Source organism: Thermobia domestica, chromosome 11, assembly GCF_964235325.1.
Source record: "Thermobia domestica chromosome 11, izTheDome1.hap1.1, whole genome shotgun sequence".
NCBI lineage: Eukaryota > Metazoa > Arthropoda > Insecta > Zygentoma > Lepismatidae > Thermobia > Thermobia domestica.
This window is the reverse complement of record NC_137464.1, coordinates 10,863,187-10,883,573: the sequence shown is the minus strand read 5'-3', so window position 1 is coordinate 10,883,573 and position 20,387 is coordinate 10,863,187. Positions and strand designations below refer to the sequence as shown.

The 20,387-nt window shown below is 35.1% G+C and overlaps 1 protein-coding gene across 6 annotated transcripts in view; it reads right to left on the bottom strand.

The window, feature by feature from the left end:
* The window catches only part of pnt (ETS transcription factor pointed), a 416,779-nt gene that overhangs the window by 64,007 nt on the left and 332,385 nt on the right, over positions 1–20,387 (bottom strand). For all 6 annotated transcript variants that reach the window (XM_081730015.1, XM_081730014.1, XM_081730010.1 and 3 more), the window contains one exon: positions 19,075–19,269. In XM_081730015.1, coding sequence (XP_081586141.1) covers positions 19,075–19,269 — 195 coding nt within the window. The remainder of the gene's footprint in view (positions 1–19,074; positions 19,270–20,387) is intronic.

Here is a 20,387-nt window from a genome sequence, read left to right as displayed (position 1 = left end):
TATTTATTTATTTAAGCATGCTGTGTGTATAAAATGTGTATGTACAAAATACAGTATTAACAAGGAGATTTTTTGAATCTATTGTTATATGTATTCTAACAGTGACAAAAACATATTCCTTACAGTGACATATATAATTCTAACTGTGACGTAATACTAGTAAAAAAAATAAACCGAGTCTCCTTTTACAACTTTGTAACACATTTTGAACTTCTTTACATTTTTAGTGCTTCTTTCTTTAAAATTTTAGGCAAAGCATATGTATAGTAGCCGCGCTCATATCACATCCAGTTGGCATGTAGGAAAAAGTAGTAAAAGGACTGTGGTTACTTCTGTGCGTGTCATCAAAAATAAGAGTTTAATTTATTGCTTGACAAGTGTCAAGAAGGAAAGGAACACGTTTAGAGATAAGAGATATTTTATAGATAAGGTGGGGTGAGAGTTCAAAGAACCTGCTGAACAGGGTGCCACTCCTTTGAAGCAAAGTGGATTTTTTTGAGCGGGATTACTATACCACGAGTTAAAAAAAAAAAAAAAAGATTCTGAGACTTATAGAATAGGTCATTCCTGGGAGAAAACAACCAAGAACATAGATCGTTCATCCAAAATCACTTGTAAAAGTCACATACACTGATACACACATATACACACACCAGAAAGGATAGATGTTAGTTCCCTACCTTTCCAAAGCATGTAAGCATCTTGTTCTGCGTTGGGGACATGGGCTCTGGTGGCCGTGGCGCCGGGAGTTACCACCTGTTCAGTGGCCGGGGTCCCGCACCTGCCGCCAGCACCTCCGGAACTCCAAGAGGTGTCCACTGCCTCAACACCCGAGAGCACCACGATAGGCATTCATACACAGCGCCCAAAACACACGATCACAAAAGACGCAAGCAGCACACTGCACCGCCCGCCCGCACCCAAACAATTAAGAAGATCCTTCAGCAGCGCCTACATGAAAACCTTCTTCCAAGACACTTTCACTTGCGTTAATTACTCGCCAGTGCACACGAGAGAAAAGGGATTCCAGAAGAGGAGAACTGCCGAATCGGAACAACGTTTCAGCTCTTCTCCACATGGCAGCCGAGCCACTTCCGCTCCACACAAGCAGCACCTGCCCTACGCCACTTTCTTCCCGCGCTAGCCCTGCCCTCCCAATATTGTAGTTACCTTCTTTACATTACGCATGCGTTCCTATGTCTTTTAAAAAGAAAATACAAAGTTTCCAAGTTTTTCCGCAAATCTAGCTCAAGTAATTCAAATTTATCAACAACATTATCGCGATAAATTTTCTTAGTTGTTTTATATTCTGCCAACATTGCCTTGTAACAAGGAAACTTGACACAGAAAATACGGTGTTCTACAAAAAATTCTAATCATTATACTGAATTTTCTTGTGTTAATACATGTCCAAGAAACGTACGTAGAAATGAAAGACATTCCAAACAAAATATACTATATTATTACATTATTTTATATTGTTAGTATTAAAATCAATTAAGAATTATTCTTAAAATATAGTATTACTTTCTAATGACATCTTAATAATTTCTTGCCGTTTTCGCTGGTCTAATAGCTAGTTCGCGTGTTTTTGGTGCCGGGACTGGATCCCGGGTTCGATTCGCAATGAAAATTTGAATGTATTACGGTGATCCGAATTCCACCTTGAACTAAAGGTCCACGTCTCATATGGTCTCGATGCTGAAGGAGGGTCTCTACATTTCAATAAGCAAACAACAAAACAAGAATAGCAATTTGTCTCGTTGTATAACTTCATCAATAAAATTCATTTTCAGAAAGCTTACTCAATTCAAGAAGGCAACGTTTTCTAACAGTACAACTCATAGTGACTACTTTATTAAGAAATGGTTAATATGAGATTATACTGTAGTTGTAATTTTCGACATTAATATTCTTTAAAATTTGATTTTTTTAAAAAAATACCAGAAATTTTGAATTTTCACTCTTCGATTTTGTTCAATTCAACTTAGGACGTATTTCCACATAATCTAACATTGGTCAGATATTTATTGAGTTGTTACAATTATACGTGTATATATCGTATCGAGGGATTTGAAACTTAAAATATATAAAACGATAATCATGCCTGTTGTATTGTATGGTTGCAAAACATGGTCGCTTACTTTGAGAGAAGAACGTAGACTGAAAGTATTTGAGAATAAGATCCTGAGACGAATACTTGGACCCAAGAGGAACGGGAATGGAGAATGGCGGAAACTTCATAACGAGGAACTACATAATTTATATATAGTCGTCATTTTCAGAACACCCGTATATAAGAAAGGGCACTTCTACTCAATAGCGTCATTTCAGATTTGGCTTGGGGGGGGGGGGCAAGACCCCTTGATATAAGTAAAATTTCGCGTTTTTCACTGACTTACTACTATTCTATTGATAAAATCTATATAAATCTCAAACTCACGGGGGGGGCAAATGCCCCTCCCTGAACCCCCTAAATGACGATCCTGCTTCTACTAGCACCTTATATAAATGTGTTATAACAATTTTTATAGCGTTCTATTAATATTACGAAACCTGAGATTTATTTTTTTTCAATTAATACCAATTTAACATTAAGAAAATTTCAATAAATACTATTTTTAATATATAACCATACTTGTATATGTTTAAAACATTTTGTTTTCGTCTGTAGGACATCTGAGTAATAAAAGTTGTGCACAATTGAAATATAGTTTGAGAAACGCTGCAGTAAGTGGTTCGATGTTAGCGATACACAAACAAACAAATATCGAATTGTAAAGCATTGTACTTTCCGTTTGAAGGGAACTTCTACATGTGACTAATATTCATCAGTAGAGAGAGAGAGAAAAAAAAATGAAATGAACTCTTTAAGTTTTACGTTCCACGGTTATGCCGGTTAGGCTAAAGGAGACGGTGATGATGAGAGGTGAGTGAAATGGTGGAATGAAGAAAGTGGGAGAACCCCGAGAAAACCCACGAGCACGGTGTTTGTCCACCACAAAGTCCACACGGCGCGAACTGGAATCAAACCAGGGACCCCAAGCACCGGAGGTGAACATTCTACCACTGAGCCACCGCGCCCCCAGTAGAGAGAAAGCATTGGGAGAACTTGGCTATACTGTGGTTCATAAATTCAGGAAAACACTCTCATATTTTGAGAACGATTTTTTGCTCTGTTTACATCTCGTACAAGTTTGCAAAATCTGTCAAAGTGTTAACGGAAGAATTCTAGCTTCTCAACGGAAATAGATATTTAATCAGGACGTAACAAAACGGAAGATAGAAACCACTGTGCACGTTAAATATATTATACAAATAATTTTAAAGGAAATCGTATTATGCTATGAATATCCGCGGAAGCATTTCCCCTTGAAGACCACAAAAACAAAAAAAAACATCCGTATATTTTGCAAGTTCAAGTCAATATTCGACCACGTGAAAAACACAATAACTTATTTCAGTGACGTCTTCTGAAGGAAGTCTCATTGGTAACAATTTAAATTTTATCAAAGGAAGGAAGCTTCATGTAGCTTCAGAAAGCTGAATACAAGGATTAATACATTAGTTGTAATGTTTTCCATTGTACGAGCTCTGCTTTTTATAGACTTAAATTTGATTTAAATTACTTGCTGAAGAAAATAATACGTCAATATATATATATATTGCAATAAACGTGTTGTTTTACTCAGCGAGTAGTTTAAATCAAAATGTACGTAGTTTTCTTCCCCCCCCCCTTTTTTTTTGTAGCAATACAATTTTGATTTTTAGCGGTGTGACTTTCTCAAGAACCGCCACTGACTTATTTAGATATATAAATTACAGTTTTCATTACACAATTCAAACGAAATGAAAAACGGGTTTGTGGCGAGAAAATGAGTTTATCGTGGACAACATCATGTATGTGAAATTTTCTCTGGGTTCTCCCGTTCCCTCCTACATTTTCATTCCACCAATTATTTCAAAATTAATTCAGTTTCATTAATTTAACCTAAAGGTGTAACCAAAGCGCGATGATTTAAATTGTAAAGACTAAAGATTTCGGTCATTAAAGTGTAAAGAATAAATATTGTTAATACTGCGCCGACTGTACGCCATCGACCAACCATTCTCACTATCAAGAACACAAGGCTGGGTTTCGATTTCCCGCCAGTTTTATTTTGCAGTTTTTCTATCTTACTGAATAACGCGTTTAAACAAATTATTTTTATCATTATTATTTCAGTTTTAGAGTTCATAATCTACTCAATTAAACTTAACACTTTAAAAAAAAAATAAATAAAACGAAATATTAAAATATGTAAAAACTGGGTTGTTTACTAGCTGCAGAGTCCACAGCAGGAAGAGAGGTTAGTCATAAAGACGTGACTGGACGACAGATTTCGCCACTCTTACCATCACCCTATCGACCTCTTGTTGTAGAGACATGAACGCGCGGATAGAACAGGTGACTCGACTACTGATCATGTTTGAAAAAAAAAAAAAAAAAGGCGCCAAACGCAATGGCGTAATTCTGTGCTGTTAGCTATGCACAAATATTGGATAGAAAATGGAAGTGTTACAAAAAAAAAAAAAAAAAAAACTGCATATTATTTGACGATACGTTTCTTCATTTGTTTGTTTGAAATTTATTGACGCCTTTCAACATATAAACTAAATTACACGAGACCAAAAGTCATAAATATGAGATTCAAAACCATATTCGACTGCATTGGTGGTCAATATTGAATGCACTATAAAAGTGTTAAGTGGCATTCATTATACTGTATATGTTGTTGCTTCTCATGGACACCAGGACAGAAAAGATCCAGCGGTTTTACGTCCTACGTTTGTACCATGTAAGATAAAACAGACGGATGAATAATAAAAGCGAATTATTGCGAAAGGAATTCCTGAAATGGAGCTGTGGGAGGAAACGGAAGAATCCCACACCAGAGGGTTCTTCTCCATCACTGAACCATCGTGTCCCCTATTATTCTTTGACTTTTGTTATTCCATCCTGAAGAAATTGTAATGGAATTCTCGGGTTATTTGACAATCAAACACTAATTAGTTTGATGTTTTATCTTGTACTAGAAATTAAATTATGTAGTGCAATTTTGAAATCAAGCTTTACCACTTGAATAACATGTGTAGTCGGGGAAGTTTTTTTTTGGTCAGGGGGGGGGGGCGCTAAGGCGAGTTCTTACCCTGGGGGACAACTAGCCTAGTTGCCTTGTTGCTCTCAATAATGGGTTAACTCTGAGAAGTCTGTATCATAATCGGCTATCGAACTCAGAAATAGCGCTTGCTAACGACACCACTACACAAAGCTATACTAATTAACAGTAATTTTAAAATGTTATGACTAACATAAATATTTCAATCTCTTTTAAACATTTTTTTGTAACAAGTGTAGTTAAAGTGCTATTGTGATTTATTTGCGATAAGAGCAAGATAAGAAACCGAAACATGTGTTTTGATGATTTTCACCCAAGGAATTCTTCCCTCAATGAACACACACACATATAAGCTTACGTATATAAAACCAACTCTTACTTCCTGACCGGAAACCGGAAGAGTACCGGAGATTCACCACGCGAAACCATACTTCACGTAAACAGGGACAAGAAACTTAGAAAACCAAAATATAAAAGAGAGACGTTCTGAAAATTAACTGACAGCAGAAGGAGGAGGGGAGAGGATTCACCGTCTACTTGAAGCGTGGAAAATGAAACAATGTCATCAAACAGAAAACAAACACCCTTCGCAGAAATCTCTTTTCTTTTTTTTTTTTTTACCTTTTCCTTCCTGCGCCTCTCATGCACTAACAAAAACGATTACGCAACATTTTTTCGCGTGCTTGAAGAAGTAAAAGTGTTTAGCGTTGAAACATAACACATAACGCGATACGCGTAGTTTAGTAGTGCATGCAGTGGGAGAACTTAAGTAATCCAAAAACAGTGGTTTATTAGAGTTTGGGCAGGAAACGATCCCTCTGAAGCAGAAAGCAAAATTGCACGGAGGACGACTTTTGCTGGGACTACAGTTTTTACCCACTGACTTAGTACACTTTTCTCTTTTCAACAACTCGCTCTTCTAGAAAAAGTTCGACTTGTGTGAGATATGGCGCGTCCAGTGGACAAAGGAAACAATTCTACCTTTTTTGGGTTTATTTTGGACAATTTTGGTCATCTTCAGGATCTTTGTCTGAAGCTCCTACGATAGCTTGAAAGATTCATGTCCAGATATTGTGAAAACACCAATAATAATAATAATAATAATAATAATAATAATAATAATAGTAATAATAATAATAATAATGATGATAATAATAATAATAATAATAATAATAATAATAATAATAATAATAATAATAATAATAATAAAAAATTTACTTAAGCGTACCGTACGAACTTAACGTCTCTTTTTCTCAAAACATTGGTTATTGCACTTAATTCCCTACCGTTTTTCCTCAAAAGTTTGGCTATTGGATTTGATTCCCTAACATTTCTTTTCCTCAAAAGTTTGGTTATTTGCACTTGCTTCCTTAACGTTTCTTTTCCTCAAAAGTTTGGTTATTGCGCTTGATTCCCTACCGTTTTTCCTCAAAAGTTTGGCTATGGACTTGATTCTTTAACGTTTCTTTTCCTCAAAAGTTTGGTTACTGGACTTGCTTCCGTAACATTTCTTTTCTTCAAAAGTTTGGTTATTTGGACTTGATTCCTTAACCTTTCTTTACCTCACAAGTTTGGTTATTGAATTTGATTCCCTAACGTTTCTTTTTCTCAAAAGTTTGGTTATTGCACTTGACTCCCTAGCGTTTGTTTCCCTCAAAAGTTTGGTTATTGGTATTCTGCCGTATAAAACGGAACATGCTATTTGAGGTTTCAGTCAATATGTAGGTGTATGCTTAAGGCTTTTAATGTCTCCGGGAATCGTAGCCCAGGTTTACATACGTCAGATATTTGGCCACGAAGAAACATTATATCGAAGTATTAGATATCTCATATCTGATCTTCCCAACTTCTGAGAATGTTTGAAGGAGACGAATATATTTAAAAAATATATTGACGGAAGAGTTGTGAAACAATTAGTTTCCATTTTATTGTAATTAAATAAGGTCATAAAACACGTAAGAGTTACAATTCCGTGATCATAAAAGATGACTTTTAAACCGTGGATGGGATAACTTGTGGAATACTTGTTGAATGAGAAACATCCACTTAATGGATCAGCCGCATGATTTACTGATTAATAACATTTATCTATTCATATAGCTAATTATAATTTCGTTCCGCATTAAAAAAAAAAAATGTTTCCGCATATTAGTAGCATATTGTGCATATTAGCGTATTCCACAGCTACTTGAAAGGAACGCTAAAATCTTAATAGCATGAAGCATTCTATACGACACAAAATTCTTTCTAATAGAAATGAAAAGGCCAAGGTAATTTACTGGACATCGGGTGTTTAGAGAAAACCAGGGTGTCTACTAAAATTCCAAAATGAAATTTCGTGACCTTTTCTTTACCAAATCATAACATGTCATAACACACTTAAGAGCGAATTTGGGTGCGAATTAGACCGAATTTTCATCCATGTGATAGAAGTGTGGTTTGCTTGCGATTTGATAGTGTCTAAAGTCGACCATACACATTTCTGGTGATGAATTTTGACGTTTTATAAAAGAAAATTTTCCAATCTTTATTTACATTTGTACAGATAAAAAAATCGTGACCCAAAAGCTAAATTTCGTGATTTTTTTCTTGACTTTCATGACCGTTTTCTGATTTCGTGACGTTTTCGTGACATTCGTGACCGATAGACACCCTGAAAGCCTATATTTTTCCTTAGTACGTACCTGAGAATAAAATTGTATACGTACAGTACTGTTAAAAAAAATTGGCCATTCGTTTCTCATTGAAAAGTCCTATATTCTTATTCACATATGAAATTAAATCATACAAACATTTTTTTTTTTTAAGGAAGGACTTTCCACTGGTCTGGTGTCTAGCGTATGCATCTTTGGTACACGTGGTTTCGAGTTCAATTCCCCGTGGGGAAGCACAAAAAATTCACAATCATTCACTTTCACTAATCATACATCTCCTCTACCCTAAGATGCATTACAATGAGACGTTACGCTAAGAAAAAAGTTAATCATTTTTAACTTTTACTGCCCAAAGTATTAATATTTCCAACGTCTGAAACAGTTTGTTCTATAAAATGAGTTTAAAAGTGAGATTATGGTCAACAGATGTCAACACGTTTCCCCCATCTTTTCAATGTATTTTGTAAGGAGTAACAATGTTCAAAATAGTTCAATCAAATGCAAGAGATAAATATTCAACCAATAGATGTTTCCTATCTCTTCAATGTATTTTGTACGGAGCAACAATATTCAAAATAATTCAATCAAATTCAAGAGATAAATATTCAACCTATAGATAGTACTAAATGTTTCCTATCTTTGCAATGTATTTTGTAGGGAGGGGCAATATTCTAAATAATTTAATCAAATTCAAGAGAGAAATATTCAATCTACAGCTAGTACTACATGTTTGCTATTCTTCCAATGTATTTTGCAGAGAGGACAATATTCAAAACAATTCAACCAAATTCAAGAGATAAATATTCAACCAAGACATAACACTACACGTTTCCTATGTTTCCAATGTATTTTGTAAGGAGCACCAATATTCAAAATAATTCAATCAAATTCAAGAGATGGGGGCCGCGGTGGCTCAGTGGTAGAGCGTTCACCTCTGGTGCTAGGGGTCCCGGGTTCGATCCCAGCCCCCGCCAAGTGAACTTTGTGGTGGACAAACACCATGTGCATGGGTTTTCTCGGGGTTCTCCCGTTTCCTCCCACTTTCTTCATTCCACCATTTCATTCATTACTCATCATCACCGTCTCCTTTAGCCTAACCGGCATAGCCGTGGGACGTAAAACTCAAAGATTTCATTTCATTTTCATTCAAGAGATAACTATTCAATGTAGATAGTACCTATGTAGATGTTTCCTATGTTTCCACTGTATTTTGTAAAGAGCAACAATATTCAAAATAATTTAATCAAATTCAAGAGGTAAATATTCAATCAATATATAGCACTACCTGTTTCCCCATCTTTCCTGTGTATTTTGTAAGGATAGGAAAGATAGGAGGCACGTGGCGCCATCTGCTGGTGATAGTCGAACCTTTACATTTACTTTAAAGAGAGGAAGTCGTTTTTTAAAAACAAGGTTGTACTTTTATGAACAATTCTATATGGAAGACCAGAAATCACTATATCACCGTCACTGCTTCTTTTTTGCCTATTTCACACAAAACACAAATCTTTGGTACAGGAAAACACGATATCTTTCAGTTTCACGTCCCATGTATATTATATAATATCTTAGATCGTGTATAATCCTTGCTAAAGCTAAGCGTAATGAAAAATGCTTAAGGTATGAAAACGAAAATATATCATAGCATGATAAAATCATATTGTTTCTCTGAAGGAACATCAATTTACACATAACTTACGAAAAAAAATACACATGTGTAAGCAAGCAAACAACAAACATAAGTTCAAATATAAAGAAGGAAAAAAAAATCCATACATTCACAAGCTGCTTATGGCCGTCATTTGAGTTCACTTATTATGTCCCAACGTAGATGAAGTTCAAGTCTTAACTCCACAATGACAATAAAATGTGTGAGAAAAAATGGCAGCGATTTCAGAATCCCTCGTCGCCTAGGAACATCGTCCTCAAACAGACAGGGAAGGTCGTTCTCTTTGTTCGTCACAGTCAAGGCCATGGGATATTTTTTTTTTTTTATTTAATATATATATCTTCTTCATATTTCTTCCACACCTTCCGAGTGTTATCACACTTCACAAAAACAACTGAAACAATTTACTTTCCCCATAACTTCTACCTGTACAGACAGCGCGTAATGAAGGCTTTCGTGTGACAACACAGCTACATCTGTTCGTTCCTAGTTTTTTTTTTTTAGGCTGAAGTCTCGCGAATCATAACCCAAAGGGCTATGATCAGCCTGATGTTGTTTGGTTAGTGTTTAGCGTCCACTTCAGCACCGAGGCTATGAGACGTGGATCTATACTTTATGAAGAAGAATCCGAACTACTTCAACGCGTTCAAATTTCCAGACTTTCACATCCGGAGTCGAACCAGGAACTTGCTGCATCAAAGGCGCACGTCCCAACCACTAGACCAGCAGGAAGAGCTAGCTTAACGTTGTTAGTTGGGTGGTGTATGGTTCAACACTTCGAGTTCTTTCTCCGTTATTTCTAGCGTTCTATAGGTTGGTCGTGTTGCCGACAAGTCATGATTTGGGGCAGTCTCGTCTCGTAGAGGTGACGTCAAAGTGCTTTAACGTCTCAAAAAGTATTATATTTTTCTATTAGAAGATCTTTTTCTCGTCTCATATCCCAACAAAAAATTCCTATCTCGTTTCGTCTTGTGGGCAGTACTACAGATTGGATGGCGCTTCCTCTTAAGAGGCTTCATCCCGGCGAAATTAAAATACTGCTAATTTTACAGTAATTAAGTGATATCTCCCAATAGATAATAGATAAAAGATAATCGAAATGTGGAACAAGAGCGCTCTAGACAATATCATTTTACATGAGATACTGTTATCACGACTAACTTATCTGCTTTCGATTTCCAGCCATTTAGAAAATCGGCATTTATTTTTGCGTTTCTAAACGACTGAAAACAGAAAGCCACTAGGTGACTTGTGATAACGGTACCTCACGCAAAATAATATTGTCTAGGGCGCTCTTGTTTCACATTTCGATTATCTTTTATCTATTTGAAGATATCACATAATTACTGTAAAATTAGCGGTATTTTAATTTCGCCGGGATGAAGACTCTTAAGTTAAGTACATTAGAGCTTCACGATCCTGAACCAATATCGAACACATCGTAAAATCATAGGAAATCGAAGCCAGGGCGCATCCAATATAATGTCGCATGTAACGCAAGAAATTAGAATATTAAAGAGTTAAAGATTAAATTAAGTCATATCAATAACAGTAAATTGAATTAAAGAATGGTGGTTACAATCTCTTATTGTCATGAATCACAATATTTTATTGATGAACCAAATGATCTACAGAGGAATCGGTACATATAGAAAGGTAGTACGGTAGTATAGTAAATATCATTTTCGTAACAATGTAATCGTTCAATTGTAAACATTTAAAAGTGCTGAGATCAACACCTGACACCAGGGGCGGATCCAGGGGGGGACGATCCCCCCGATCGTTTCCCCCCAGAAGAGGAAACTTTCTTATTTTATATATATAAATAAAACTCATCCCAAAGTTTGGAGCCCTTAAAAGTAGCAGTATGACAACCCATCGCCCCCCCCAGAAGTCGGTCCTGGATCCACCCCTGCCTGACACAGCCTGTAAGCTTAACTGAATAACAGATAATTTATCAACTCACTCAATATTAGGCCAATAAGCTGAATATTCAAATGTGCCCGTCACTTTAGAGACTTTCCAAAATCATGTAATATGAATGCTGCCCCCCCCCAAAAAAACTCTCTCCATTTGCCTCCCCAAGAAATTAAAGCTGCCGTCGTTACTGATTCACAAAAGGAACATACGCAACTCTATTGTAGTTCAATGGTTGCCTGTTCACATCTGGTGTGAAAAGTCGTAGGTTATTTCCCGGGCCACGTTTTCCTATTTCCTTCTCATTGACTTCCTCCCACACATAACTTTCCTGTGTTGATTTATTTATCAACTCTCCTTAGTTTAAACCACATAAACACGAACCATGAAAGTAACCATTTCATTTTCATACTGAGGACCAGCTCTCAGCTCATGTGAGTGGCCTGGCGTAGTATATAATTGAGAAGGCTTCGTTTCTGCGGCAATGGAACTGATTTTCTGAAACACGTAAACGTCAATTAATTAGTTAGGCACACAGCGTTTGTGCAAGAAACGAATAAATCAATTTTTATTTTTACATACCGGTAAGTTATTTCATTACCATGTTGAGTAAACTATGGTATGCATGGAAGCGTTTTCATATCAAACCACAACAGCAATCGACTTAAAAAAGAAAGAAAGAAAGAAAGAAAGAAAGAAAGAAAGAAAGAAAGAAACGTCAAAGAAATTTTAAAAAGACTACAAGACTTTTCCAAATAGGCTATATGATGCGATTACAAACTTTTGCAAAGAATATTTGAATGTGACAAAAAAAAAAAAAAAGAAAGAAAAGAAATCTTTGGGTTTTACGTCCCACGAATATGCCGGTTAGGCTAAAGTAGACTGTGATGATGAGTAATGAATGAAATGGTGGAATGAAGAGAGTGGGAGGAAACAGAAGAACCCCGAGAAAACCCACGCACACGGTGTTTGTCCACCACAAAGTTCACTTGGCGGGGCTGGGATCGAACCCGGGACCCCAAGCACCAGAGGTGAACGCTCTACCACTGAGTCACCGCGGCCCCAGAATGTGACAAAAAAAAAAAAAAGGCATATGTTTTGTTTGAGGCATCCCAATCATCCTCACTGTTCGGGTTTGAAATCTATCAAGAATAAGGGAATGTATTTACTCCACCAATTTTCATGAAACTTTGAGTGTGTTTTCAGTCAGACAAGAGGTCCACCCACGGAGGAAGTTCGCCGGGTCAGAACCTCCATAAACTCAACGTACATTTGTACACTTTGTCAATAGAACTATATACTTGTTTAACAGGGAAACGATCGATGTAGCATGAAAATTTGATCTTACACTTCATCTGTACTCTTCCTCTTATAAAAACAATCTAGTTCTATCATTATTTCCTAAAAATATAGATGGAAGTATAACCTATACTATAATACTATAATAAAACTATACTTGTTTAACAGGGAAATGATTAATGTAGAATGAAAATTTGATCTTACAATTCATCTGTACTCTTTCTCTTATAAAAACAATCTAGTTCTATCATTATTTCCTAAAAATATAGATGGAAGTATAACCTATACTATAATACTATAATAAAACTATACTTGTTTAACAGGGAAATGATTGATGTAACATGAAAATATGATCTTACACTTCATCTGTACTCTTTCTCTTATAAAAACAATCTAGTTTTATCATTATTTCCTAAAAATATAGATGGAAGTATAACCTATACTATAATACTATAATAAAACTATACTTGTTTAACAGGGAAATGATTGATGTAGCATGAAAATTTGATCTTACACTTCATGTGTACTCTTTCTCTTATAAAAACAATCTAGTTCTATCATTATTTCCTAAAAATATAGATGGAAGTATAACCTATACTATAATACTATAATAAAACTATACTTGTTTAACAGGGAAACGATCGATGTAGCATGAAAATTTGATCTTACACTTCATGTGTACTCTTTCTCTTATAAAAACAATCTAGTTCTATCATTATTTCCTAAAAATATAGATGGAAGTATAACCTATACTATAATACTATAATAAAACTATACTTGTTTAACAGGGAAACGATCGATGTAGCATGAAAATTTGATCTTACACTTCATCTGTACTCTTCCTCTTCTAAACAACAATCTAGTTTCATCTCTTTTTCTCTGCTAATGTAGGTGGAAGTATTTTACAATTATTTACCGTCTTTATGGGTGAAGAATAATACCCGTTTAATACTAACATAGATGTAGTGACTTTGTAGTATTGACCAAAGTTTGGACTCCTTACAATAAAAATTTCTGGTGTGCGTATGAGTCAGACCTAAGAATTACCCCTCTTTCTTGGTATCCAAATCAGTCAAGGGTAAAAGGGAGAAATTACTCCATGTTTTCAAAGCTTTTTATTTATTTATTTTTGTAACTGCCATAAATGACTCGATTTTTACAGAACATGGTTCCCAGTATGATTTACTGCTTGGAATTAAAATCCATTAAGGGTAAGAATTCACTCCCAATAGAAAATGTTTTATGGTAACTTTTGTACTTAGGTAATCTATATAGCTATATAAACATGAAGATGACTGTGTTTGTCCCTTCATAACTCTTGAACCACTCGACCGACCATGATCAAATTTTCAACACAGATGAGATTCGAACCTATAACAGTTTTCTCATTTCAATTTAACAGTGCAACGTAGGGAAGGGGACAAGATATATAAAAATGACCGATATTAGTACCGAATCTATAGTTTTCGGGGTCATTGAGATGAACAGTGACACTTCCAATACCGTTTAAAATCCAAATTCAACCCATTTTCGTACACTCCCCGTGCGAAGAAAGGGCATTCTGCTAGTATATATATATACATATGTTTATGTGTGTGTTAGTGTGTGTGTGAACAACGGAATTCCACTACATTTTTAAAAAATCGTTCGTTCGGTCACTGTTGAAGATTTGTATTTCAATTAGACACTATTTATTTATTTATTTATTTAATTACTTTTAAGAATCAAATCGGCAAAATATCAAAACCAACTGAAGACAGGACGGTGATAAAGGGAAAGTCCAGAATCCCCAAATTATCAGTAAATACGCCACTGAACATAAGGCTAATAATAAACCGTATGATAAGCAAGATACTGATCATTATTTTTTTTTTAAGTTATCCCACGTGGTTGAGAAATGTATTATTTCACAGCCTATGACGTTTGAAGTGGCCTTCAAAGTAGTTTCTCACTACACGATGCACACGGGGAAGGTATAAAATAATATAAAAGTCATCACTTAACTGGTCTGCTAACAAAACGCGATATCTTCTAGGATTTACTACCAGGCTACTATCGATTATGTTATTTCCAGTACAAATTTAGACTCCTTCTTTAACATACACAAAATTACTTGAAATACAACAATATGAGACTAAGTATAATAAAATTTATACTATTTCTTTAAAATACAGTTGGACTTCGATAACTTGAATTTTTCACATTCTCTCGAACTCTCCTTAACACTCGACGATAAAATACCCTTTGTTTAGTTCAATAATTAAAAAATGAAACCTCGATAAGCCGAATTTGAAGGGTTTCATAATCGTATTTGAAAACCCCGGAAACTCGAACTGTCACTACGCGTGTGATCAAATAATTTATTTGTATCACATCAACAAGTAAAATGAAACAATGTACTGTTCGTGACAAACAAAAATTGTGGTTATTGCTTTGTGTCCAGTGGCGGATCTAGCCCAGAGCCGGAGGGCCTAGGCCCCCAGTTTTTGAGTGACAAAAATAATTGAAGCTATTATTTAAACATTTATGAAAGTTTATAGTAAACTCATGACATACCTATCATAGTCTGGATCCTGGCTCCCCCCCCCCCCAGTTTCTACTTCTAGATCCGCCTTTGTGTGTGTCAAATGATTAAAGAGATAGAAGTATTCTCTTGTTTAATGTGACAAAATCTTTTCTTCTGTAAATTACCAGCGATCTACAAGGAAAGGATTATTCCAGTTCATACGAATTAAGATGACCATAAGCTGCCATAAAGTGTGATTCGAGTCGAAGCACAAACTCTGAAAATGTTCTGGTAATCACTTTTGAAACTTCCAATAAACTGAACTAGAAGTCAATTATCAGAAACAATAGAATGTGCCACTCTCCACAATCTCTCCTCACTTGAGTCAATCATCGGCATAATTTGTTACTTGCTTGCTGTAAACTCCAAGTCCTTGACATTTCGCTTTTTTTTTTTTTTCTCTTGTCTAACTTTTGTGTACACCTACAATAGTATCTAAAAGAAGGAGTAGGGTAGTCAAGTGGGTAATGCACGTGTTTGCTGTACATGTGGTTTCAGATTTGAACCTAACTGAGGATACGAAGTTTCGTAAATAGAAACAAGCAGAGATTTAGATTCCACTTTGGGCAGTAAATCCTGATTCATGAAATCTCACTGCCAAAAGGACTGCAATTAACGCAATGTCCCCTATGTAAAGTGAAAAATAAGAAACACATGTGGAATACACTTTAACTTTTAGTTATAACAGAGTTGAAAAACTTGCGAGTCGCGAAGATAAGCAGAAAAGATAAATATAATTAGAATCTAATACAGGAAAATATTTTTAAAATATTATTTTGAATTTTGTTCTGATAGGCATATTTTTATTTTTATACATGCTGTTAGGAACAACAAAAAATAGGTCAGGTCTATTAAACATTTTCAACAGGTGCAGAGTTGTTTAAAAATCAATTTAAATGGTACGATACGAAACTAATGAGAACTGCATATTGAAATACCAGAGAAATACAAATGCAACAAAACCTGTATAATGAAATACAATTAAAATTCACAGCTAATGAGATATCTGAGCATAGTATGATTTCACTAGTGAAGCAATGTCCGGTTCAATCTTCGTGATGCTCATTATCAAGTCATTTAAAATGCTCAATATTTTTTTTTAACAACTGTTTAAGTATTTTAAAACCAAAATTAGAAATCGCTTTATTTTTTATTAAATGACCCAAAATTAAGAGAGTTATGAAGTTTTAAAATTTTCAAACGGCCTCCATTTTGAAACAGTATGACAGATTGGATTTGATATTTGTAATATGAATGAACTGATCAAATTTGGTTTTAATCCATTCGCTTTTAGAGAAGTTACTGTATCCACTATATACAAGAAATGGATTCTACTATTATAGAAATAGATAAATATTGCGAGATCTCCGCAATAAGTATATTAAACATTCTACACAAGCTTATTACAAAGCAGAAATTATAAGGGAGTCGCTGGCAAGAGGATTGATACAGTGGAGGTCGTGATAAGAATTAGGTTGAGAACCACTGGTCTAAAAAATGAAGTCTGTAGTACCAACTATAAGGGGCCGCGGTGGCTCAGTGGTACAGCATTCACCTCTGGTGCGTGGGATCCCTGCTCGATCCCAACTCGCGCCAAAGTGGGCTTTGTGGTTTACAAACATCGTATTCATAGGTTTTCTCGGGATTCTCCAGTTTACTTCTACTTTCTTCATTCCAATATTTCATACATTTCTCATCATCACCATCTTCTTTAGCCTAGCCGGCAATACCGTGCCAGTAAAATTTCATTTCAAATCTCGAATTTGATTTTTTTTTTTTTTGTCGACTACGAGAGCTTGTTTAGTTTACCATTGGTCGAAATAAAAATCTTTCGACTGAAATTTCAAAGATTTTTGGCAAATATCAATCTTGGAGTCCAGTGACGAAGTTAAAGAATAGGTTAAGTAGGTGCCTGACCAGCAAGTGTTATTGCTATTCATTTCCCAGAGCTTCTAAGAAAGACGTGACATCCTGCGAGACGCATAAAACTCCATGATATTTGTAATTTGTGTAGTGTAAACTTCTGATAAATGCATTTTAATTCTTCCCGGACAATGTTTAACTGATTATTTATGCAGAATCAAGCTAATTTCTGTCACTAAGTTGCAATTAACTTTCATATGGATGACTTCCTTTTTAACTGTTGTGATTTGTTTTGCAAGTTTCACATAAATTGGCCTTGCAAATAAAAGTATTCGTAACATGTTTCCTACATCCTAACCCTTAACACGTGCAACGTAGTAGGAAACTAGAACTTGCGCATAGACACTCAGCTCACGATATGTCTATACTTTTTTGTTTTCCGTAACTGCGATTATTCGAGAAATATATTTTTTCTCATTTCTCGAAGACTTGTTACAAAAACTCTCAATCAAGGCTACGACAAACGTGCATTTAAAACAGGATTGGATACTTTTTTCAACAAGTTTCCCAATACTTCGTCATAATTGCCATCGTGCCTGTCAATGTTCATATTTTCAATTTAAAAAAAATGTAATTTTGTTCTAATTACTGGAGTAAGATATTAAATTTTAACGTTTTATAACAAACTACACAGGAATTTCGAATGTGGACGTAAAACAATGGATAATGTCCGAAATTCAGCAACTAAGCCATTTCTTATTAACAAACCTAGTTGTTCCCGCCAAGCTTTTGACTCATTTGCAAATTATCTGAACGTTAGTGACATCTATTGGTGTCAGACAGGAAGTAGCACAACCAGCGACAACTATTAACCCAATTGTGAACTATTAGAAATCAGCGTGATTGACAGTAAAGCGTTTTGCTTTTTTATAAGGATCAAGAATATATAAGCATTTCGCCTATATGTTTATGCAACCAACAACTCTGAAATGTTGTGTGGTTTGCATAACATTGTAGGACATATTTTGCTTCCATAAGAAGGATACTATTACATTAAGATAAACTCATTTAGTTTCATCATGAGTATTACGCCCTCAACTATCTTCTTTTTCTTGACTTAGCAATTATCACTTTTAATTCCGTCCATCTCAATTACATAGCCTCTTCTGCCGCTTCATCTTTTCCTTTCCCCATATCTTTTATCACATCTCTCCTCAAAGATACAGTTTCTTTTCAGACAATATCCTCTTCCTCTATATAATCATATCCAGTATTTTCTCCTCGACTATTCCCAGCTCTTTCTCACGGTTCTCCGTTCGGCGCAGGTAGTTTTGTAAATTCTTCTTCACACCCACATTGTGAAAGTCTCAAATAATAGTTTCTTTTTATCACTTGTACGTGCTCCCCATGTTTCTGTACCGTAGAGTATAATATTCCAAGCTAAACACGTACTATATTATTTATTAGTTTTTTAAACTCTTTTTAAGGTCTTACGCAATGTATTTTTCTTCTTCTCAAAAACCTACTCTCATCATTTTTATCTTTGCTTATATTTTAGTTGGTCTTGTTTTAATCTTGCAGCCTAAACGAACTATGCTCAGCTCAGTGGCGTACACAATGTTTTATCAAGGGGGTCAAGCTTGCAAATCCATATCGTTTCAAGGACTTTTGTATGGACATCTTAATGCAGTAAATGTGTCATTTTCTTAATCTATTTTTCAATGGAGGAAACCCGGAACCTTATGCCACTGACTTATCTGATGATATAATTACGCGTAGCTATCCATGAAATTTCTACATCGAATAACCGGCCTACTTTCCAGAACTGTCATTTTTCCCGTTGGTCTTAAGTTATTACAAAATAAGAAGAATAAAAAAAATCGCTGAAAATGTCACCAAGAAAATGCATACACAAAATGGTAATTGCAATATGTTATGGGTACTCACCTTCCATATAGGACGAAGGGTTTGCCGTGCTACTGGTACTAGTGGGTGCCGGTGCACTTGACGAACTGAGCACAGGCGTCACCTTCTGCTCAGCCATGGGGTAGGTCCCCAGAAAATCGCTGAGGTCTGGCACACACACTGACTCGTACAAATTGGAGGGAACGTTCTCCAGAGCGGCTCGTTCTTTCTCTACATCTGCAACAAATAAAAATAAACTAATAAATATGTGGTAATCAACAATACATAAACTATTTTAACCAAATATTGTTCTAATGAAGCTTCTGCATTTTTTATGGCTATGAGAAAATAAGTCTTCCAATGATACATGACTGTTTCATTATCTCAATTGCTTCAGTTCTGTCAATGTTTTCTAGGAATTTAGGAATATGTGAGAAAGTGAATTTAACAGTTTGTTACACAGCTGAGTTCGTCAAGTTTCAATGGTACAGCATAAACGTTCTTGAATGAAGCCAGAAATTTATTTCGCAAGATATTCTGCCAAATTTCGAAGAAATAGTACGAGTTTTTAATGTGACTATAAATTTATTAAATAAGCTATTCTGTAAAGTTTCAATGGTGGTTTTCAAATTTTCTTCTATGTGGATAGACATTTATTAGACAACATAGTCAAGTTTCAAACGTAGTTTCTCTAATATGACCAAAAATTTATTCCACAAGATTTTTATTAGGTTTCAGCTATACACTACAAGTTTTTTTTTTTTTTATGTGATGAGAGACTGATTCCAAAAAAATATTCTGTCAAGTTTCAAAGGTATGGTTCAAGTTTTTTTCAATATGGATAGACATTTGTAAGAAAATATACACTTTGTCAAGTTTTAAAATATAATAGAGCTTTCTTCAATGTGCCCAGACATTTATTCTACAATATCTGTATTTATTCCGCAATATATTTTGTCAAGATTCGAAGAAACAGAACAAGCTTTATTCAGCGTGAACAGAAATTTCTCCATTCTTAAAGATTCAAAGAAACGATACAAACTTTATTCAGTGTGACCAGAAATTGTTCCATTCTTAAAGATTCAAAGAAACGATATAAACTTTATTCAGTGTGATCAGAAATTGTTTCATTTCTAAAGATTGAAAGAAACGATACAAACTTTATTCAGTGTGACCAGAAATTGTTCCATTCTTAAAAATTTAAAGAAATGATACAAACTTTATTCAGTGTGACCAGAAATTGTTCCATTTCTAAAGATTCAAAGAAATGATACAAACTTTATTCAGTGTGACCAGAAATTGTTCCATTCTTAAAAATTCACAGAAACGATACAAACTTTATTCAGTGTGACCAG